Genomic DNA, 24,213 nt, shown 5'->3' with positions numbered 1-24,213 from the left:
CTTTAGTGTCGTCTGCAAATTTACTCACCCAACCTTCTGTGCCCTCCTCTAGGTCATTTATAAAAATGACAAACAGCAACGGCCCCAGAACAGATCCTTGTGGTACGCCACTCGTAGCTGAACTCCATTCTGAACATTTGCCCATCAACCACCACCCTCTGTCTTCTTTCAACTAGCCAATTTCTGATCCACATCTCTAAATCACCTCAATCCCCAGCCTCCGTATTTTCTGCAATAGCCGACCATGGGGAACCTTATCAAACGCTTACTGAAATCCATATACACCCATCAACTGCTCTACCCTCGTCTACCTGTTCAGTCACCTTCTCAAAGAACTCGATAAGATTTGTGAGGCATGACCTACCCTTCACAAACCATGCTGACTATCCCTAATCATATTATTCCTATCTAGATGATTATAAATCGTATCTCTTCTAATCCGCTCCAAGACTTTACCCACAACAGACGTGAGGCTCACCGGCCTATAGTTACCGGGGTTATCTCTACTCCCCTTCTTGAACAAGGGACCACATTTGCTATCCTCCAGTCCTCTGGCACTATTCCTATAGCCAATGATGACACTAAAAATCCAAAGCCAAAGGCTCAACAATCTCTTCCCTGGCTTCCCCCAGAGAATCCTAGGATAAATCCCATCAGGCCCCGGGGACTTATATATTTCACCTTGTCCAGAATTGCCAACACTTCTTCCTACGCACCTCAATGCGATCTATTCTAATAGCCTTGGTCTCAACATTTTCCTCCACAACATTATTTTTTTCCTGAGTGAATACTGACGAAAGTATTCATTTAGTATATCGCTTATCTCCTCAGCCTCCACACACAACTTCCCACCACTGTCCTTGACTGGCCCTACTCTTACCTAGTCTTCTTTTTATTCCTGAAATACCTATAGAAGCTTTTTGGGTTTCCTTGATCCTACCTGCCAAAGACTTCTCATGTCCCCTCCTTGCTCGTATTTTTCGGATCTTTAGATCCCTTCCTCGCTTCCTTGTAACTATCAAGCCTCAACTGAAACCTTCACGCCTCATCTTCACATTAGGCCTCCTTCTTCCTCTTAACAATGAGATTCCACTTCTTTGGTAAACCACGGTTCCCTCGCTTCTTCCCCTTCCTCCCTGCCTGACTGGTACGTACTTATCAAGAACACGCAATAGCTGTTCCTTGACAAGCTCCACATATCCAGTGTGCACAACCATGCAGCCTACTTCTCCAACCTACACCTCCTAGTCATGTCTAATGGCATCATAAGTGCCCTTCCCCAGCTATAACTTTGCCCTGCGGGGTATACTTATCCCTTCCATACTAATGTAAGGTCACCGAATTGTGGTCACTGTCTCCAAAGTGCTAACCCTCCCTCCAGATCTAAACCACCTGGCCTGGTTCATTACCCAAAACCCAAATCCAATGTGGCCTCGCCTCTTGTTGTCCTTGGTCAACATATTGTGTCAGGGAACCCTCCTGCCACACATTGTACAAAGAACGACCCAATCTAAGTGTACTCGAACTATATCTTTTCCAGTCATATTTGGAAAGTTAAAGTCTCCCATAACAACTAGCTGTACTTTCGCACTTTTTCCCGAATCATCTTCGCCATCCTTCCTCTACATCCCTAGAACTATTAGGTGGCCTATAGAAAACTCCCAACAGGGTGACCTCTCCTTTCCTGTTTCTAACCCTCAGCCCATACTACGGCAGCCTATCCATGTCCATGTGTCTGCCCGTACCTCCAGGCCTATCCTTGTGTCTGCCCATACCGCAGCCTATCTATGTCCATTGTCTGCCCGTACCACCAGCCTATCCATTGTCCATGTGTACTGCCCGTACCGCCAGCCTATCCTTGGTCTGCCCGTACCGCCAGCCTATCTATGTCCATTTGTCTGCCCCGTACCCGCCAGCCTATCCATGTCCTTGTGTCTGCCCGTACCGCCAGCCTATCCATTGTCTGCCCGTACCGCCAGCCTATCCATGTCCATGTGTCTGCCCGTACCTCAAGCCTATCCGTGTCCATGTGTCTGCCGTACTGCCAGCCTATCCATGTGTCTGCCTGTACCGCGAGCCTATTCCATGTCCTGGTCTGCCCGTACCGCCAGCCTATCATGTGTCTGCCTGTACTGCGAGCCTATCCATGTCTTGTGTCTGCCCGTACCGCCAGCCTATCCATGTCCATGTGTCTGCCCGTACCGCCAGCCTATCCGGTCCTGTGTCTGCCCGTACCGCCAGCCTATCCATGTCCTTGGTCTGCCCGTACCGCCAGCCTATCCTTGTGTCTGCCCGTACCGCCAGCTATCCATGTCCTTGTGTCTGCCCGTACCGCCAGCCTATCCATGTCTTGTGTCTGCCCGTACCGCCAGCCTATCCATGTCATTGTGTCTGCCCGTACCGCCAGCCTATCCATGTGTCTGCCCGTACCGCCAGCCTATCATGTCCATGTGTCTGCCCGTACCGCCAGCCTATCCATGTGTCTGCCCGTACCGCCAGCCATCCTTGTGTCTGCCCGTACCGCAGCCTATCCTTGTGTCTGCCGTACCGCCAGCTAATCCTTGTGTCTGCCCGTACCGCCAGCCTATCCATGTCCATGTGTCTGCCCGGTACTGCCAGCCTATCCATGTCCTTGTGTCTGCCAGTACCGCCAGGGCCTTATCCACTGTCTTGTGTCTGCCCGTACCGCAAGCCTATCCATGTCCTTGTGTCTGCCCGTACCGCCAGCCTATCCATGTGTCTGCCCGTACCGCCAGCCTATCCTTGTGTCTGCCGTACCGCAGCCTATCCATGTCCTTGTGTCTGCCCGTACACGCCAGCCTATCCATGTCCACGTGTCTGCCCGTACCGCCAGCCTATCCATGTCCTTGTGTCTGCCCGTACCGCCAGCCTATCCATGTCCTTGTGTCTGCCCGTACCGCCAGCCTATCCATGTCCATGTGTCTGCCCGTACTGCCAGCTATCATGTCCATGTGTCTGCCCCGTACCGCCAGCCTATCCATGTCCTTGTGTCTGCCCGTACCGCCAGCCTATCCATGTGTCTGCCCGTACGCCAGCCTATCCATGTCCTGTGTCTGCCCGTACCGCCAGCCTATCCATGTCCATGTGTCTGCCCGTACCGCCAGCCTATCCATGTGTCTGCCCGTACCGCCAGCCTATCCATGTGTCTGCCCGTACCGCCAGCCTATCCATGTGTCTGCCCGTATTGCCAGCCTATCTATGTCCTTTTGAAGTTTATCACAATCCTCCACACAGCTCACGATACTTCCCAGTTTTGTGTCATCAGCAGATTTTGAAATTATACCATGCACATCCCAGTTTCAGTAATTAATATCGGTAAGAAGAGCAGTTGTCCCTCGGATCAATCCCTTGGAACCTCATTATCTACCTTCCTCCTTCACCCACTCTTCTGTTTCCTGTCATTTTGACAACTTCAGATCGATGGTGCCATTGTCCCTTTAATTCCATGCGCTTTGACTTTGCTGACAAGCCTTTTATGTGGGACCTCATCAAACTATTTCTATTGGAAATTCATGGACACTACGTCAACTGTATTATGCCCATCAACCCTCTCTGTTACCTCATTAAAAGAAACTCGAGCATGTTAGGTAAGCACAATTTGTTTTAACAAATAGTGCTGTCTTTCCTTAATTAACTCACAATTATCTGAGTATTTTTGAAGTGAAATCACTGTTGTAAGTACAAAATCCAGCAGCCAGTTTTCACACAGCAAGCACCCACAAACAGCAATGTAACAATGACCAAATGATCTGCTTTAGTGATGCTGATCACAGGTTAAATATTGGCCAAGACCCAGTGGAGAATTTTTCTGTTCTTCTCCAAAGTCATGCCATGGAATCATTTACCTTCAGCTAACAAGACCTTGAATTAACATCTTATCTGAAAGACCTCACTTCCAACAGTGCAGCACTCCCTCAGTACTGCACTGGAGTATCGACCTTGATTCTTGTGCTTTAAGTCCCTGAGTAGGACTTGAACCCCCATCCCTTGACTCAGAGGCAAGAGTTCTTCCAACTGACATTACCAAGATCACATGTCCTCACTGCCATCCATCAAATGATGCTAGTATCCCAATTTGCAGAGCTTCTTCAGCAGAGAACGCGGACTTACAGATTATGGAAATATCTATACACGACAGATTGTAATCTGCCAAACTGCCCAATTTCCTGACATGCAAGAATAAGGCATCCTTGTTGTCCCGGATTCATCCCTTGGGCTGTCTAACCTCTGGAATTCCCTCGCTATGACTCCCAACTCTCTACCACTCTCCTACTTCAAGGTGCTCGTTAAAACCTATCTATGCCCAACCTTTGCGTCATATGTCCTAATAACTCCTCACATAGTCTGGTGTCAAGTTTTATTTAACAGTGGATCCTTTGAAGTGCCTTGGGCTGTTCAACTGCGTTAAAGGCAATCTATAAATACAAGTTGTTGCTGCTGTTGTTTCCGACAATCTCCGATCTCTATGTGAGGAACTTTGGCAAAGAGACATGCCAGCTGACAGGCTGACTCCCCTGACCAGGATACTAAGCACCCAGGGAGAATAGGTGTCTCTGCCCCTCCCACAAAACCTCAACACTTTTTTGCCACAGGTACACCTCAGCATGGTCCTGGATGTCACACATGAGATCGAGGAAAGGACGCCTTTTGTTGTATCAAAAAGAAAGTGCTGGAAATCCTCAGCAAGTCCAGCAGTCACTGTGGAGAGAAAAAACAGAGTTAACATTACAGGTCTGTGCCCTTTTATCGGGCCTTCTTCAGACCTCTTCAGCTGAGTTCTGAAGCATGAAGGGGTCTATTTGGTTGTCTTCCATGTCACAAGTTTAACTCAAATAGGACTATTTTGTCATCCAAGAAAAGGGCCAAAGACCTTTGCCCTTCAGCATTCACCCATAGGACTATGTCTGTTCTAAAGTTGATTTCCATCAAGACCCCAAGGTAACTAGAGGAAATCAGTGCGGACCAGGGGGATAAGTGAACGGGGTTTAATCATAAGCTAGGATGTGGTGGCAGATATACACCAGTGACCCCACAGCAGAAAATATACCAAAAAACCCACAGATGTACAACACCTGACCTGCGGAAATCAACAGACGCACAAAACATTAAGCAAACTCATTGAAATGTGCCAGTTAATCCGACATCAAAAAGACAGGGCTAAGAAAGGTCAGTTTAGTTTATCAAAACACATCCCTGTGAGATTAAATTTCCCATCTCTTCACCTTTATTTTAAATAGCCCCGATGTTGCTGCCTCTACTTTGTACGTTATATCAAGAACTTAAGAGGAATATTCGGAATCATACCATCAAAGGGACAGTCACTGGGCAGGTACAGGTTCAGCAGCAAATGTATCACCTGTCTAACCTGCAGCTGGGAACTCAGCAACGTAACGGGAGTGAGCTGCCACGTTCTTTATTCCAATGCTCTTGAGGAGACAAGCAGCACTCCTGAGAGTTATCCTTATCTGAAAATTACCAACACTGAGAAATGGAGCACTTGCAGACTTTTGCAACATCGAGGGCCGAAGGGCCTGTACTGCGCTGTAATGTTCGATCCAGAGCCATTTTAATCATTCTCTGCGCAGTTTAGATGCAGTGCAAAACATCTATTACTTTGTCACAGTGATGTATTTTTAAAGACTTATCCAGCATTATGGGCAGTGTTATTTTAGGAATTACTAAATCTTTCCTCTCCCCGTGTAGTTGCAGAGATACTGGAGTGTGCAAGCTAGGCTGGCACTCCTGTGCAGTACTGAGGGAGTGCAACGTTATCGGGAGTGCCATCATGTCGATGAGATGTTGAATGAAACCCTGTCTGCTCCCTGTCAGGTGATGGGAAAGGATCCAGTGGCACTATTTTAAAGGATAATGCATCTCAGTGTCCTGGCAAAGATTTATCTCTCAGCTGAACACGCAAAAACAAATGGGTCATTGCCTCGTCACTATTAGTGGGAGCTTGCTGTGCACAAATAAGCTGCTGAGTTTCCAACAGTGACTACACTTCAAAGTTACCTTGTTCGCTGTAAAGCACCTTTGAATGTAATGAGAGTGCAAAAAGTACAATATAAATTAAAGTTCTACTTTTTTTATTTTTCTTTCTTTTGAGAATGGGGAATAAAATAAAAATTGATTGTATAGATTTTAACATCCCAGCTGCTCCTCTTTTGATCAAAGCCTTTGCAACTTGTCGACTGATGTTTCTTGAGGGCTATGAGAATATCTGAAACACAACACTAAATTGCAAAAAACAAACCAAAATATTGCAGGTGCTGGAAATACCTGGGGCGGGATTTTCCGACCCCCCCTGCCGGGTTGGAGAATTCCCGGGGGGAGACGTGAATCCCTCCCTGACGCCGGCTGCCATGTTCTCCAGCGTCGTTTTTCGGGTGGGGGTGGGATTCCCGCCACGCCAGTCAGGGGCCGTTGGCAGCGCCCCCCCCCCCCCCCCCCCCGGCGATTCTCCTGGCCCCGATGGGCCGAGTGGCCGTCCATTTCTGGCCAGTCCCACCGGCATGGGTTATTCAGGTCCCAATCGGCAGGACCTGACAGGTGAGTATGCTTGGGCGGTACTCGGGAGGGCGCGGGAGGATCCAACCCCAGGGGGGGCCCCACGGTGGCCTAGCCCACGATCGGGGCCCACCGATCTGAGGGCGGGCATGTTCCGTCGGCACTTCTTCCTTCCGCACTGGGCCCCTGTAGGGCTCCGCCATTTTGCCCGGCGGCCAGCGCGGAGAAGAGAACCCCCTGCGCATGCGTGAAAATGCACCGGCCGGTCTGCGCATGCGCGAGATCACGCAGGCCAATCCGCTCATGTGCAAACTCGCGCCATCCCTTCGGCGCTGACTGGAGTGCCGCCAACCACTCCGGCATCCACCTAGCCCCATGAAAGTTGAGAATTCCTCATCTTGGGGGGCCGTTGATGTCGGAGTCATTGGCACCAGTTTTTCTGCCAGCGTGGAGACTTAGTCCCCAGAAGGGAGAATCCCGGCCTGAAATAATGTGCAAAAAATGGCCATGATTCAATCTTGGAAATAACCCAATTAGGTCACATGTGGTTAGGTTAAGTTTTATTTCAGCATATTTGACTCATAATTTTAATGAGCTTTTAGTATATATATTGTTCAGTTAAATACAAGCAGGAACATTTTTCAGACAAATAAAGCCATTACAGGACCTTAGCCTGATATATTCTCTTAACCCAAACCTCCTAAGTACACTCGCAACTGTACCAGAGCTAACATTTCCCATAATGACCATCCTTATACCCATCTTTTGGCAGACTGCCAAGTTGAGTCTCAAATTGAGAGCAGCTTTGAGTAATTCATCTGTTCCAAGAACTGAGTTGAAAATGGCGGAAGAGTTTCACCTTGTCAATGTGAACTAGATTTGAGCTCAGCTCCAAGAGGTGTTCGAGCAAACTATGTTACGACTTTCTTCACCCTGTGATCTTTTCTATTCTTTTTTTCTGATGTGTCTTCCAAAGAGAAACAAAGTTGAGTTTATGGTTGAGTATTGTTAGTAGAATTGATGTGTTACTGACTCGGCCATTGAGGCACCTCAATAGCTTCATCCCTCGAGTGTAGCAGCAAATTAGACAGACCATCCCAGTTTGTTGGGTTAGTTGTTCCCAGCCAGGGAGTAACTGAGATTAAATTATGGCTGGGGCTAGGAGGGGAATTAGCTAAGGGTTTCTCTTTCATATTGTTATCCAGTGTATTCTCACGGATAATAACAACCACACGGATGTTGAGTAGGGACAGGATCAGGCTTGTCCCCTCCCCATTCCAGTGGCATGTCAAACAGTCCCTGTCTAGGCCCAATGGATGAAGAGGTCATACAACCGTCCCCAGAGGGGTAAGTTAACACCTTTGAGAGAAAAGAGCAGAAAATCAGAAAAGAAAGAAGCTCCGCTATTAGGACCTTAAATACTGCAGAAGAAAGAATGAAAGATCTGTGTTACTTCCTGACATCAGAGCATTCAAGAACCAGTTATTTTACTGAGCTGTTTAGGTGAGTACTTCACTGCAGTACATGTACCAGCTTCCTCTGTAAAACTTGTATTGAGGCAGATAACTTAACACACCCACGTCCTCACGTAAAACTGTTTTACCCCCAAGGATGTCAGGGAAACAATTGTTGAGTGAAGGGAGCTTTGGAAACTTGTTTCAACAGGCATACTAAATCCACTGACTAAGTAAGCTTCCTTACAGCCTCAGTGAAAATATCTCACTGATTTTCCTTTCATGAGCAACATGATAATGGCCACACTATTTTATATGCTTAGACGTGTATTACAGCATTGTACTTTTCTTAAAAATATTTTTAAAGCACTCTATATATGTATATATATATTTAACAAAATCAGGGATTTCATACAAAAAAATCATTAGGGGATTTCATAAAGGTGTTAATTATTGCTTGCTCTTTTTAAACCTACCATTTAATTTTTGTTTTGGGGATGGAATTAGGAGTGTTGGAATCTAGTGGTACATTATTGGGTGACACAATAGTTAGCACTGCTGCCTCACAGCATCAGAGATTTGAGTTCAATTCCAGCCTTGGGTGACTGTGTGGAGTTTGCACTTTCTCCCCCTGGGTTTCCTCCGGGTGCTCCAGTTTCCTCCCAGTACAAAGATGTGCAGGTTAGGTAGGGTTGCAGGAATAGGGTGAGGGAATGGGCCTAGGTAGAGGGCTCCTTCAGAGTATTGCAGAAATTGGTGCAGACTGGATGGGCCAAATGGCCTCCTTCCGCACCGTAGGAATTATCTTGTTTTATTATGAAAATTCTGTCTGAAATTAATTTTTCAAACTTTGAATCTATTTTTTTTTAAATCAATAGGACAATAGAATCATAGAAACCCAACAATGCAGGAGGCCATTCGGCCCATCAAGTATGCACCAACCCTCCAACCCACCCCACTCCCCAGAGCCACACCTAACCTGCACATCTTTGGACACTAAGGGGGAATTTAGCTCGGCCAATCTACCTAACTTGCACATCTTAGGACTGTGGGTGGAAACCGGAGCACCCGGAAGAAACCCACACAGACACGGGGAGAAAGCGCAAATGCCACACAATCCCCCAAAGCCGGAATTGAATCCAGCTCCCTGGCGCTGTGAGGCAGCAGTGCTAACCACTGTATTATTGTGCACCATTATGTATGTGTATAGTGTATATAATTTTCTCTCACATGAGAGAATCTGACCATCTGCCATTGACATTCAATGGCATATCCATCACTGGATTGCCAGTTCTCAACATCCCGGGGGTTACCATTCGCCATTAACTGACCTGGGCCAGCTATGTAAATGCTGTGGCTACAACAGCAGGTCAGAGCTTGGAAATTGTGCATCGAGTAACTCACCTTCTGATTGCCCAAAGTCTGTCCACTAGCCACAAGGTGCAAGAATGCACTGGAATGTGCTCCATGCAGCTCCAACAACACTCAGGAAGCTGGACACCATCCAGGACAAAGCAAACCACTTGACTGACACCCCACCCACCTTCACCATTCATTCCCTCCACCACCGATGTACAGTGTCAGCAGTGTGTACCATCTGCGGGATGAACTACAGTATCTCACCAAGGCTCCTTCGGCTTCACCTTCCAAACTCACAGCCGCTACCACCTAGGAGGAGAAGGGCAGCAGATGCTTGGGAACCCCAATACCTGTACGTTCCTGTCCAAGCCACACACCATTGGAACTGTATCACCATGCCATCACTGTCGCTGGGTCAAAATCCTGGAACTCCATCTCTAACAAGATTGTTGGTGTACCTATACCAAGTGAACTGCAGTGGTTCAAGAAGACGTTAATACATGAGGTCCAGGCTAATGTTTGAACGGCATGGGTTCAAATCCCACCACAGCAACTGATGGATTTTAAATGCAATGAATAAATCTGGAAGTGAAAAGCTAGTCTCAGTAATGGCCGCCACGAAACCATTGCCAATTGTCGTAAAAGCCCATCTGGTTTACTTTGTTGTTTCTAGTATACATTTGGAGGAAAACATAGCTGGTCTGATTAGTAAGTTTGTGGGTGACACCAAGGTTGGTGGAGTGGCAGATAGCGTTGAGGATTGTCAGAGGATACAGCAGGACATAGATAGGTTGGAGACTTGGGCAGAGAAATGGCAAATGGAGTTTAATCCGGACAAATGTGAGGTAATGTATTTTGGTAGGTCTAACATAGAGGGGAAATATATAATAAATGTCAAAACTCTGAGGAATATAGAAAGTCAGAGAGATCTGGGAATACAGGTCCACAGATCTTTGAAAGTGGTGACACAAGTGGACAAGGTAGTCAAGAAAGCACATGGAATGCTTGCCTTCATTGGACGGGCAACGAGTATAAAAACTGGCAAGTCATGCTGCAGCTGTATAGAACCTTCGTACGGCCACACTTGGAATATTGCGCCCAGTTCTGGTCGCCACACTACCAGAAGGAGGTGGAGGCTTTGGAGAGGGTGCAGATGAGGTTTACCAGGATGTTGCCTGGTCTGGAGGATGTTAGCTATGTGGAGAGGCTGAATGGACTCCGACTGTTTTCATTAGAAAGACAGAGATTGAGGGGTGACCTGATAGAGGTCTGCAGGATTATGAGAGGCATGGATAGAGTGGATAGGGAGGCACTCTCTCCCAGGGTGGGGGGGTCAGTCACCAGGGGGCATAGGTTTAAGGTCTGTGGGGCAAAGTTTATAGATGTGCGAGGCAGGTTTTTCACAGAGGGTGGTGAGTTTCTGGAATGCGCTGCCAGGGGGGGTTGCAGAAGCAGATACATTAATGGCGTTCAAAAGGCATCTCGACAAATTGATGGATAGGATAGGGATACGATACAAGGAAGTGCTGAGGGTTTTGGCCAAGGGCGATATCATGACTGGTACAGGCTTGGAGGGCCGAAGGGCCTGTTCTTGTGCTGTATTGTTCTTCATTTAATCTCCCTTTAGGGAAATAAATCTGTTATCCTTACTTGGTCTGGTCTACCAACCATGTGACTCCAGACCCACAGTAATATGGTTGACTCCACTGCCCTCTGAAATGGTGTGGCAAAACACTCAGTAAAGGGCAATTAGGAATTAGCAATCAGTGTTGGCATAATGTGGAGATGCCGGCGTTGGACTGGGGTGAGCACAGTAAGAACTCTTACAACACCAGGTTAAAGTCCAACAGGTTTGTGTTATGCTAGTGTTGGCATAGTCAGCAATGCCCACTTCCCCAGATCAATTTTTTAAAAATTACGTAATTTGGATGTTAATATGCTCAAGGTAATAACTGTGTGTTAAACTATAAACCGGAACATCCTTAAGCAAAAGGAATGTGTGATGATTGTAATGAATTGTGTGAATGGAAGCTGTATTTTTGCAGAGAAGTACATTCAGTCTGTGGCCTGGAGAGGGGCAGGAGGCAGCGGCCTGGGTTACATGCTTCTACCGCCCATGGTGCTTGCCCAGCGGTTAGAGCCAGACTCCTCTTCTCCTCCTCCCCCACCGAGAGACCAAAGAATGTATTCTCTTTTAATCTGGGGAAAGTCGGCAGCATGAAAGGCTGTGCAGGAATAGGAGGTATTTGCATTGTGATTACACAGCCTCTCCTGCAAATCTGTGTCGGTCAGTTAATGTTTGATTGGCTGCCTTTGCCAAGCAGCGCTGCTACTTACCAGGAGAAGCTTTCCCCTCACTAACCACTTCCGATTTAACATAGATAATCGATTTAAAGGCACAACGGTCTCGCTTCCTACCGCTTAAAAACAATTCCATCTTTAAGAGGCCCGGACATCACTTTAAAGCGATGAGCTTGACTGGACACTGAAACACTGGCTGCTAAATATGTGCTTTCATCAGAAAGCTCCTTTTCCATGTAGATATTCCAATTTCTAATCTTGCATTTACACAACTTTGAACTGGATTGTCTGCCCAAATCCTGGAGAAATATTAACACAATATTAACATGGGTCAGGAACTACATGCACACCACTCTAATCTTACCCCGTTTTAGATGGTGATTTTGAAACTAGACTACTATCGATTGTATTTCTGAAATCTGTGTAAAGGCCAAACCTCTCCAATGTTACAGCCTGACTTGATATTTTAAATGAAACTACTAATTCGCTTGCACTACAGTTAAGACCAAGGCTATTTTACTTAAATCCCTGTTTATAGATTCCAGCATATTGCTGTTCGATTCAGACATTTGAAAAGTCTGCCAGTGTTGGTGGTGGTAGCCTCTCACACTTCTGCTGTGTAAATAAGTAATGCTGCATTGAAATGGGGCAGGCTCGATCAAAGGGAACGATCACTTTTTGAAAAACAGACTTTTTAATTCCATACTTTGTAATGCGATTTGTACAGATGGGTTTTCAAGTGCGGATCACTGACAATTTCTTGAAGACAAAAAGGGAAGAAAATGATTAACTCATGGTTAACAAACTTTGATATGCAAATCTACGTTTTGACAATGTAATAAAGAGAGAGCTAACTGTAAGGTGCAATTTAAATCAAGGTTTCCCAGGCGGGTTAATTAATGTTTACTCTCTGAGAGCATCGAAGCGGTTGTACTGAAATATTTTAATTTGTGCAATTGTTATTATTGGGTTTGGTTCGGTAGAAATGGATTGGGCTCATTTCGTTTCGCCTGCCTGCAAACATAGGATGGGGGATTATTGATGTCACAAAAAAAGTAACCTGGAGCAGCACTTGAAAAGTTTTCAATTGCAATTGCCCTGCACGCTTTAAGTGCCCGTTCCCTGCAACAGGCCCCTTCACATCTGAGAGCTCGGAGTCTGTGTGTCTGTCTCTGTGGTCGAGTTTGAAAGTGCAACACAAACACTAACACACTGCATGGCAAAAAATAAGTCAAACTTTCCCAGGGAGTCCCGTCCAGTGGCTGGGTCAGAGGCAGCAGCCTGGGCACATTCACATTGTATCTTTTTTTTTAGTGTTGCAATGAAAGTTTATGTAGCAACTGTGAAGCGAGGGGATGACAGGATTGGGGCGGCACATCAGATAGTATTGACGTCTCCACCCCCAGGGAGTTGGCTGAGGACGGATTCCCTTTGATAAGGTCCTGGAAAGTTTATAAATCGGTGACACAGAGAGGGGCCGGGGATTGCGGCTGGTAATTGGCGAGGAGGCGGAGAGGGTAGCGGGAGGGAGGTAGCGAGTGGCCTGGGAGCCGCTACATTGTGTCCCTGTAGCCTGTACCCCCAGCTCGGGGCACTGGCAGCCACCCCTCTACCTCTCTTGCTGGACTCGCTGCTCGGCTCGGCTCTTTGATGTCCACACTTTAACCGCAGCTCAGTGTGTGTGAGTGAGGGCTGCAATATCCGGGAGGACATTTACTGCTCCTCAGTGAAACGTAACTTGGTGCCGAGAGAAGAGAAGCAGAAAGAGAGAGAGAGAGAGAGAGGGGAGGGAGGGAGACACGGATATGCGAGGCAGTTGAGTGGTGCCAGGCTGGGCAAGCGGCCGCGATTCGCTGGCAGCCCGGGCTCTGCACAATAATATCTTTCTGTCTTTGGAGAAGAGGATTCGGCAGCTTGGGAGGCGGAAGATGGATGAATGGTGAGTTGTGACTGTGCCTCCTTACCCTTTCCTGTACCCCCTACCCTTTCCTGTACCCCCTACCCTTTCCTGTACCCCCTACCCCTTCCTGTACCCCTACCCCTTCCTGTACCCCTACCCCTTCCTGTACCCCTACCCCTTCCTGTACCCCCCTACCCCTCCTGTACCCCCTACCCCTTCCTGTACCCCACCCCTTCCTGTACCCCTACCCTTTCCTGTACCCCCTACCCCTTCCTGTACCCCTACCCCTTCCTGTACCCCTACCCCTTCCTGTACCCCTACCCCTTCCTGTACCCCTACCCCTTCCTGTAACCCGTACCCCTTCCTGTAACCCCTACCCCTTCCTGTAACCCCTACCCCTTCCTGTACCCCCCACCCCTTCCTGTACCCCGCTCTCTGTGCCCCCACCCCTCTCTGTGCCCCCACCCCTCTCTGTGCCCCCACCCCTCTCTGTGCCCCCACCCCTCTCTGTGCCCCCACCCCTCTCTGTGCCCCCCACCCCTCTCTGTGCCCCCCACCCCTCTCTGTGCCCCCCACCCCTCTCTGTGCCCCCCCACCCCTCTCTGCCCCCCCCACCCCTCTCTGTGCCCCCCCACCCCTCTCTGTGCCCCCCACCCCTCTCTGTGCCCCCCCACCCCTCTCTGTGCCCCCACCCCTCTCTGTGCCCCCACCCCTCTCTGTGCCCCCACCCCTCTCTGTGCCCCCACCCCTCTCTGTGCCCCCACCCCTCTCTGTGCCCCCACCCCTCTCTGTGCCCCCACCCCTCTCTGTGCCCCCACCCCTCTCTGTGCCCCCCCCCCCTCTCTGTGCCCCCCCCCCTCTCTGTGCCCCCCTCTCTCTGCCCCCCCTCTCTCTGCCCCCCCTCTCTCTGCCCCCTCTCTGTGCCCCCCTCTCTCTGCCCCCCTCTCTCTGCCCCCTCTCTCTGCCCCCCTCTCTCTCTGCCCCCTCTCTCTGCCCCCCTCTCTCTCTGCCCCCCTCTCTCTCTGCCCCCTCTCTCTGCCACCCCTCTCTGTGCCCCCACCCCCCTCTCTGTGCCCCCTGCCCCCCCCCTCCTTTCTGCCCCCCCCTCCTCTCTGCCCCCCCCCCCCTCCTCTCTGGGCTCTGACATTCCTTTGAACCGGGGGAGCGGTGCGGACGGCGGCGAGGGACAGCCCCGGGCTGGGGAGGGGGGCATCGGGCTGGGGAGGGAGGGAGGGAGGGAGGGGGGGGGGGGCACGGGGAGGCTCTGGGCACGGGGGGCATCGGGCTGGGGGGGGCTGGGGGGGCAGGGGGCTGGAGGGTGGCACGGGGCTGGGGAGGCATCGGGCTAGGGTACTTGTTAAGGTAGCTGTGTGTGAGTGTGAGCTCTGCTCTGTTCACCCGCTTCGCCGCCGCCTCCTCTCTTTGAACTCCCGCTGGGTGCCCCCCGGAGGGGGTGTGGAGGGGGCCGGTGGCACCCAGAGGGCGATCACCCAGCCTGGGGGAGGGGAGAGACTGAGGAGGGTGCAGAAGGTGGGGGGACACATTTCTGCTGTAACCCCCCATTTGTGTGAGCTGCTGTTTGCTGGGGTTTGGGTGATCAGAGGGAGAGGCTTCTCTGCCCTTTGAAGTAGTCAATCTGATAGTAACACAGGAGGGCAATGCCAACCACTCACTTGGGGCAGAGGGCCAGGTTGACTTTCCATACTTCCCCATTATTATTTCGAATTATTTATATTTTTGAGGAATTTAGATATCAGTTGCACTGAATTTTTTTAATGCAATTAAAATCGTTTGCTCCATGTAGGGCAGATTAACAAAATAAATAAAAGTTAATTTGGCTGCCAGACTAAAGTTTTGTTAACCCTGATGATTTGCCCCCTTTTTGGAAATTGCACCTGGGTTTTTTATTGTTGCATTGTCTAAATGGCCAACAATCTTTACATAAAAACACAAAATAACTCAAATGTTTTCATTCTCCCTCCGAGAGAACAAGGTGTTTTTAATTTGTGTTGAAACACTGAGGGGGAAATGGGAAGCAGCTGTTGGGGAGGGGGCAGGTTTGGGTTTATTGTGGATATGGGGAGGGGGCAGGTTTGGGTTTATTGTGGATATTGGGGAGGGGGCAGGTTTGGGTTTATTGTGGATATGGGGAGGGGGCAGGTTTGGGTTTATTGTGGATATGGGGAGGGGGCTGGTTTGGGTTTATTGTTAATATGGGGAGGGGCAGGTTTGGGTTTATTGTGGATATTGGGGAGGGGGCAGGTTTGGGTTTATTGTGGATATTGGGGAGGAGGCAGGTTTTGGTTTATTGTGGATATGGGGAGGGGGCAGGTTTGGGTTTATTGTGGATATGGGGGAGGGGGCAGGTTTGGGTTTATTGTGGATATTGGGGAGGGGGCAGGTTTGGGTTTATTGTGGCTATGGGGAGGGGGCAGGTTTGGGTTTATTGTGGATATGGGGAGGGAGCAGGTTTGGGATTATTGTGGATATTGGGGAGGGGGCAGGTTTGGGTTTATTGTGGATATTGGGGAGGGGGCAGGTTTGGGATTATTGTGGATATTGGGGAGGGGGCAGGTTTGGGTTTATTGTGGATATGGGGAGGGAGCAGGTTTGGGTTTATTGTGGATATGGGGAGGGGGCAGGTTTGGGTTTATTGTGGATATGGGGAGGGGGCAGGTTTGGGTTTATTGTGGATATGGGGAGGGGGCTGGTTTGGGTTTATTGTGGATATGGGGAGGGGCAGGTTTGGGTTTATTGTGGGTATGGGGGAGGGGGCAGGTTTGGGTTTATTGTGGATAATATGGGGAGGGACAGGTTTGGGTTTATTGTGGGTATGGGGAGGGGGCAGGTTTGGGTTTATTGTGGATATTGGGGAGGGGGCAGGTTTGGGTTTATTGTGGATATGGGGAGGGGGCAGGTTTGGGTTTATTGTGGATATGGGGAGGGGGCAGATTTGGGTTTATTGTGGATATGGGGAGGGGGCAGGTTTGGGTTTATTGTGGATATTGGGGAGGGGGCAGGTTTGGGTTTATTGTAGATATGGGGAGGGGGCAGGTTTGGGTTTATTGTGGATATTGGGGAGGGGGCAGGTTTGGGTTTATTGTGGATATTGGGGAGGGGGCAGGTTTGGGTTTATTGTGGATATGGGGAGGGGGCAGGTTTGGGTTTATTGTGGATATGGGGAGGGGGCAGGTTTAGGTTTATTGTGGATATGGGGAGGGGGCAGGTTTGGGTTTATTGTGGATATGGGGGAGGGGGCAGGTTTGGGTTTATTGTGGATAATATGGGGAGGGACAGGTTTGGGTTTATTGTGGATATGGGGAGGGGGCAGATTTGGGTTTATTGTGGATATGGGGAGGGGGCAGGTTTGGGTTTATTGTGGATATTGGGGAGGGGGCAGGTTTGGGTTTATTGTAGATATGGGGAGGGGGCAGGTTTGGGTTTATTGTGGATATTGGGGAGGGGGCAGGTTTGGGTTTATTGTGGATATGGGGAGGGGGCAGGTTTAGGTTTATTGTGGATATGGGGAGGGGGCAGGTTTAGGTTTATTTTTTTTTTTTTTTTATAAATTTAGATTACCCAATTATTTTTTCCAATTGAGGGGCAATTTAGCATGGCCAATCCACCTACTCTGCACATTTTTGGGTTGTGGGGGCGAAACCCACGCAGACACGGGGAGAATGTGCAAACTCCACACGGACAGTGACCCAGAGCCGGGATCGAACCTGGGACCTCAGCGCCGTGAGGCGGTTATGCTAACCACTAGGCCACCGTGCTGCCCCAGGTTTAGGTTTATTATGGATATGGGGAGGGGGCAGGTTTGGGTTTATTGTGGATATGGGGGAGGGGGCAGATTAGGTCTATTGTGGATATGGGGAGGGGGCAGGTTTGGGTTTATTGTGGATATGGGGAGGGGCAGATTAGGTCTATTGTGGATATGGGGAGGGGGCAGGTTTGGGTTTATTGTGGATATTGGGGAGGGGGCAGGTTTGGGTTTATTGTGGATATGGGGAGGGGGCAGGTTTGGGTTTATTGTGGATATGGGGAGGGGGCAGGTTTGGGTTTATTGTGGATATTGGGGAGGGGGCAGGTTTGGGTTTATTGTGGATATGGGGAGGGGGCAGGTTTGGGTTTATTGTGGATATGGGGAGGGGGCAGGTTTGGGTTTATTGTGGATATTGGGGAGGGGGCAGGTTTGGGTTTATTGTGGATATTGGGGAGGGGGCATGTTTGGGATTATTGTGGATATTGGGGAGGGGGCAGGTTTGGGTTTATTGTGGATATTGGGGAGGGGGCAGGTTTGGGTTTATTGTGGATATGGGGAGGGGGCAGGTTTGGGTTTATTGTGGATATGGGGAGGGGGCAGGTTATGGTCTATTGTGGATGATATTGGGGGGCAGGTTTGGGTTTATTGTGGATATGGGGAGGGGGCTGGTTTGGGTTTATTCTGGTTAATATGGGGAGGGGGCAGGTTTGGGTTTATTGTGGATATGGGGAGGGGGCAGATTAGGTCTATTGTGGATATGGGGAGGGGGCAGGTTTGGGTTTATTGTGGATGATATTGGGGGGGGGGGGAGAAGGGTGGTGTAGTTACAGTAAATGCTGCACAATTGGGTTTATCTGTATAATCTGAACTCCATAATGTTTGCTTAACTGATCAGATTGACATCTCTCACACACACAAAACTTTGGGCAGGAGTTGCAGTGAAAACCAGAACTTTGCTTTTTTGTGTTCCTTTTTATTTTTCTTCCACATTTCAATAACCTTCAAGACAGTTTTTGATACTTTTGTTTAGCTTCAAGAGATATCTCAGCTAGAAACATACACACAAAAGATTTGATTGAAAAGCCTGCCTTGCTTGCTGTGTGTGTGGTTTTTTTTTTTTGCTTCTCATCCTGTTTGAAGTAGAGCGGCTCTGGGTTTCATTAGATCGATATTTCTATTGCAGACAGAAGGCGGCCGTGTGATCCCCTGCTGACTGGAGAGGCGCTTTGCAAAGCCGATTGAAAGAGAGATAGAGAGAACTCTGGGCCCCGCGTCCACAGCCATGAGTACCGCTCTCATGGTGTCCTGCCTTCCATACGCCAGCAGCTTCCGAGCAGATGCCCCTCGCCCGCCAGTGCCAGGGGAGGAAGGGGACAGATGCCAAGCCCAAAGCTCCCAGGCCACCAAGACACAAAGCCTCAAGCCCAAAGCTGTCACTTACACACCCAGGAGGGAGGACGACGAGCTGGGTGAGCCTGAGGGCAGCGCGTCTCCGGACTCACCCCTCACCAGGTGGACCAAGTCTTTGCATTCTCTTCTCGGTGACCAGGACGGAGCCCATCTCTTCCGCACCTTCCTGGAGAGGGAGAAAGGCGTGGACACGTTGGATTTCTGGTTCGCCTGTAACGGGTTCAGGCAGATGGACCTCCGACATCCCAAGACACTGAGAGTGGCCAAAGCGATCCATAAGCGCTATGTGGAGAACAGCGCCGTGTCTAGGCAGCTGAAATCTGCCACCAAATCTTACATCAAAGATAGCATCAAGAAACAGCAGATTGACTCAGCAATGTTTGACCAAGCACAGACTGAGATCCAAACCTTGATGGAAGAAAATTCTTACCAGATGTTTTTAACGTCCGATATCTATCTTCAATATGTCAGGACTGGGGGAGAGAATTCGCTTTTTGCCAGCAACACCGAGCTGGGGAGTATACAGGTGGTTTGTGGTTACTTACCAACGCTGAATGAAGAGGAGGAATGGATCTGCCCAGACCTCGGAGGCAATAACATCCCCCCTGGAGTTGGATTGACCAGCAAAGCACTTCGAGCCACTGCTTCGGTCAGATCCACCGATGGCAGCAGTGGCAAATGTTACCGGTAAGGACCCAGGACCTTTCTCTTAGTGTTTCCCCATGTACTGTGCTTTTCTACAGCCTCATTGGGCCAGAAACCCAAAATAATGTTTGATCCATACTATAATGAACACCCACATTCCGAATGTGACTGTGGACCTGCTGCTACTCTGGTAGAGAACGGTTAATTCCAAACAGGCAGCACTCTCTCATTTCAGTTAACTTTTAAAATCTTTCCTCTAAGATGACTCATCTGACTCTCATTAAGTCTTCTCTGTAGACATCAAGGATTCTTCCCCCTGCTTTTCAAGCGGTGGCAGATGACAGGTTGCATGTTTCCTGTCCTCTCAAAGAATTCATTTGTGCGGCTGATCTTGTGCAAAAACTTTACTGGAACCAAAGTTTGTCTTAAATTACTGAGGTTGAATGACAAGATTGTAAACTTGCAGCTTGTTGCAATGTTCCCCAATTATAGTAAAGATAATCTCAGTGAAAATGTAGATCAGACACTCTCAATGTTTCCTTGGGACAGTTTTTACCAGCAGACAGCAATGCTTTAAGTATATTTTTATAATTATGCCCAAGGCTGGATCTGGTTACTCATATGTTCATTTTGTTTTTGTGAATGTGAACATGTGTGAGAGAGATTGAGAGAAAGGAAGAAATGCCTTGTGACGGGGTAACTGTCACAGCTTAGACTCTTTTCTGAGGTGACTGATACCACACACAATGCAGAGAGAAAAAGGGAGATCTAAGAAAGGTTACTACTGTGGTATTACATTGAGCTATGAGATAAGAAAGGTCTGGGAAGTATCGAGCAGTTTCCTTGAAGTCATGTAGCAAGTGGTGTCTGACAGCTGAAAACACTTTGAATGTTGGCCATCTTGTGGAATGTCTTTGCAGAACATCCAGCGGAGGCCACCACCTTTCATTTCAACTCGGCTCATAGGCAAACTGATGCAAAACAGGGAAACAATCAACCCATCTGGGTACAATTACCACAATGTGGTCATGTTAAAAAAAAACACATAATCGCAGGAAAACAATTTTAATCAGTTTTCTTAAGATGAGCTGTATTTAACTTATTGATTTTATGCTTAAAAAGTGAAAAAGAATTTTAACTTGTGTAACTTCTTTACATCAATGCAGTCAGCTGGTCAGCAATGTTGTTAGTATTGGAGTGGCAGGGGGAGGGAGTTCTCGTATTTGGCGAGGGGAAGTTTTAACGCAATGGATGTCACATGAAGTAGAGGTTTTAGACGGCTGCTCAGGCACAGCTTCCACTTCCAGATGTGTCAAACCCCTGGAATGGGATGTTTTCTTGTCTCCAAAGGGGGTCCTTTGCCTAATCAGTTTGGGCTATTTTATTTTAACTACAAAACATGTGGCTATTACTCATTACAAAGTGATAAAGACCAAAAGACTGTGGCCTTCTTCATTCAGAAGACTACAGGGAAGGACAAAGAAGCATCAGCAACACTCCTTGACTTGAAGTGATTGATCTGAGATAGTTAAATCTTTCATAAAAGTCTTTCTCTTTTATGTTGTAATTTAGTGCCCATCAGAAGCATGTGGAACTAATTTAGCCCCGAGATTTAAATTCTTTCTTGTGCCTCTTCAGCACTCTTGCAGTTCCATTCGCCCTCCCCTCTTTTTCTCTTCGTTTTCTTTATCTTCTAATTGAAATCACTGACAGAAACTTAGCATGCTTTTAAAGAATGCGGTCCCAGCTGCGCTAAATACCTGCTCTTTGAAAGAAGGCCTGCAGCAAAGGTCAGTCTGTACTGGGGCCTAAGACTTTAGTCATGCTGTTAACTCCCAACAGTACACTGCAGTAAGCCTCTCGCAGAGAAGGGGCCCTTCTATCCCTCTTTCTTTGCTCATATCTTCGCAGTGTGCATGTTCTCTTCTCTCACCTCCCCCCCCCCCCCCCCCCCCCCCCCCCAACATCAGTGGTGAAAACAGTGGAATGCATCACAGTAGGAGAGAGAAGCCTGTTGTCTGTGAGAGAATTGAGTTGAACTATTTCAGAGGTCGAAAGTGGGTAAGTCGGTCCAAGTGTAACAAAGGGTTCGAAGCCACTAGAATGAGTGGAAGTGCTGCTAACTATTAGGGCAGCTGTGTTGCTCACTTAAATCAAGCCTGCACAGTCTAATCACGAGCACTATGGGGGATGGGAACATGAAAGGCTTTTAAAAAAAAAAATAGCTCGAACATGCTGGCACATTCCTAAGCCCTAAGTCTTGTGTAAGTGACTCCAATTATTAAAATCAGCAGACCCCAGGAAAAAAAAATGTCCTTTGAAACCACAGAATCACAACCATATCATATTCAGAGTTCACTGGTGAGTGAGAGAAAGCAAAAGGGACAATTATTGAAAAAAACTTGGACAGTTTATTTTGAAGTTTTGCTTCGATTATATGGAGTAATGTTTGCTGTGGATTTGGAGGTATCTATCTTGGGGAATATATATTATTGAGGTTTTTGTTTGAAGGGAAGACCCCCTCCCCACTGCACTGTACTGTCCACAGCGTGGAGTGGGAAGCTGGGAGAGTGTTCGGCAGGCCTTCGCAGCAAATTTGACTCCCAAGCTACTTGGGATGTTAGGGCAAGTAGCTAAAAAGCTCTTTCAAATAGTGTGCCTTAAAGTTAAGGAAGTGGAGAGGTTTAGGGAGGGAATTCCAGAACTAGATTGGGATAGATGATGGCATTGCCACCAATAGCAGAGCAAAGGAAGTGGGAGGAATGGAGACACCTCAAGATGGCTGAAGGAGGTTCTGGATTTGGGGAAGGAATAAGCTGTGGAGTGATTTGCCAATAAAGATGAGAATTTTAAAAGTGAATAATTTGTAAACACTGTCTCAGCTGCAAAGAACCAAGTGCTGCCATTTGTCTTTATATTTCTGTTACGGTGTGGGTGGGGCCAGTGGCGTGGATACTGAGGACATGTATTATTTATATACTTAATCCGTAAGAACCTCATTGGCATTAAATGTGTAGCAATTTAAACCATAATTCTGACAATCAATACAAATTTTATCCAGTAATAACCCACAGTTGAGTAATAGAGGATAACGGTTATCTATAATACGTTAACACTCTCATGTACAACATGAGCTCCCTGTTAAGTGTCACTCTTTGATACGGCCTCTATTGTAAAACAGCAAATCCTGTGGATTATCACATGGAACACTATCAGAAATGGCTATGTCAAAAGGTTGTGGGTTCAAATTATCCTCCAAAGACTTGAGCTCAAAATACTGGTCAGGAACCCCTTCTCCCCGCTGCTGTACTGCACTATGTGGAGCACTGACTTTTAGATAATACTTTAAACCAAGCCCCTGCCTTCTCCCTCACACTCTTTTGGAGAACAGGGGTGTAAGCCGGTGCCCTGTCCCTGTCTCAGTCAATATCACAAAACCGAGCCTGTTAGCACAATTTTGTGCATTCCCTACATTAGATCAATGATTACATTTCATTTTAGCATTTTGCCGTGTCCTGAGAGTCATGCAAGTCACTTGAGGAACTTTATCTTGTTATTTCCACTTGGTATCCCATGAGACCATTTCAGCCCCTACCCACTTCAACCCCTGGCCCCACCCCTTCAGTTAATAATGGAACCATTCTTGACTTTGGTATACTCACTGGTAGAATGTCCTGCTAGCATTACTATCATGGCCACATGTGAATAATGGCCACTTTGCGATCCATGCCGCATGAGGCAGTTGGTGTCTTTTGGAGCGGTGAGGTTGTGAGAAGAATTGGCTGGGGTGGTGACAGGAACAATCATATTTAAGACATATATCTGTCACTCTCCTGACTTCACAAACACTCTTAACTTTCCACCTGCCCATTATTTTGTACCATTTGCATGACATTCCCTCTGCCAGCAGAGGTTGTTCAGATAGTACGATGAGGAGACAATCTAGAGAAACTGCTCACAATATCTAGATTGACCACAGGACCTAATTTGGACCTGTGGTTGGCTCTTGGAAATTGCTGTCCAATTAGTCTCACTCCTGACTATTTCCTGGCGCCCTTCACGTTTTTCCTTTTCAAGTATTTATCCAATTTATTTTTGAAAGTTGGGCAGCACGGTGGCGTAGTGGTTAGCCCTGCTGCTTCACGGTGCTGAGGACCCGGGTTCGATCCCGGCTCTGGGTCACTGTCTGTGTGGAGTTTGCACATTCTCCCCGTGTCTGCGTGGGTTTCACCCCCACAACCCAAAGATGTGCAGGCTAGGTGGATTGGCCAAGCTAAATTGCCCCTTAATTAGAAAAAATAAATTGGGTACTCTAAATTTTATTTAAATTATTTTTGCAAGTTATTAGTAAATATGCCACCCCTCCTACTTTCAAACAATGCATTCCAGATCGCTGCAGAAAAAAAATGTCATCCCTTCATTGGTTCATTCATTTTTTGTTTGATCGCTTCAAATATCATTCATAAAGTTTTATTGATTCAGCTAAAATTTATCGTTAAGCAAAACATATGTAAAAAGAGGAAAGAAATCTCTGTCCTGAAGTTGGGGGTTTACAAATAGCTACCAGTTTACAAGTAATTAATGCCAAGATGTGCCCATTTGACAACAATGGGATTTTTATAGAATGTATAAAATTATGAGGGGCATAGATGAGAGTAGACTGGAACAAACATTTCCCTTTGGTGGATGGATCAATGACCAGGGGGCAGAGATTTAAGGTGAGGGGCAGAGGTTTAGAGGGGATGTGAGGGAAAGCTTTTCACCCAGAGGGTGGTGGGAGTGTGGAACTCACTTCCTGAAAAGGTGGTGGAGGCAGAGCCCCTCATAACATTTAAGAAGTATTTAGATCT

General features: G+C 47.9%; 2 protein-coding genes across 3 annotated transcripts in view; both read left to right on the top strand.

Moving 5' to 3' along the window:
• cep112 (centrosomal protein 112) overlaps positions 1-18,601 on the top strand; it is a 698,524-nt gene extending 679,923 nt beyond the window's left edge. The window contains exon 29 of the transcript XR_005457964.1: positions 18,492-18,601. The gene's annotated coding sequence lies outside the window, so the exon portion shown is untranslated. The remainder of the gene's footprint in view (positions 1-18,491) is intronic.
• The window catches only part of axin2 (axin 2 (conductin, axil)), a 44,112-nt gene continuing 38,463 nt past the window's right edge, over positions 18,565-24,213 (top strand). For both annotated transcript variants that reach the window (XM_038777034.1, XM_038777033.1), the window contains exon 1: positions 18,565-19,405. In XM_038777034.1, the coding sequence (XP_038632962.1) occupies positions 18,591-19,405 (815 nt within the window). In that variant the 5' untranslated portion in view covers positions 18,565-18,590. The remainder of the gene's footprint in view (positions 19,406-24,213) is intronic.

Source organism: Scyliorhinus canicula, chromosome 18, assembly GCF_902713615.1.
Source record: "Scyliorhinus canicula chromosome 18, sScyCan1.1, whole genome shotgun sequence".
Lineage (NCBI taxonomy): Eukaryota > Metazoa > Chordata > Chondrichthyes > Carcharhiniformes > Scyliorhinidae > Scyliorhinus > Scyliorhinus canicula.
The sequence above is the reverse complement of the archived record's forward strand: the minus strand, read 5'-3'. Positions and strand labels throughout refer to the sequence as shown.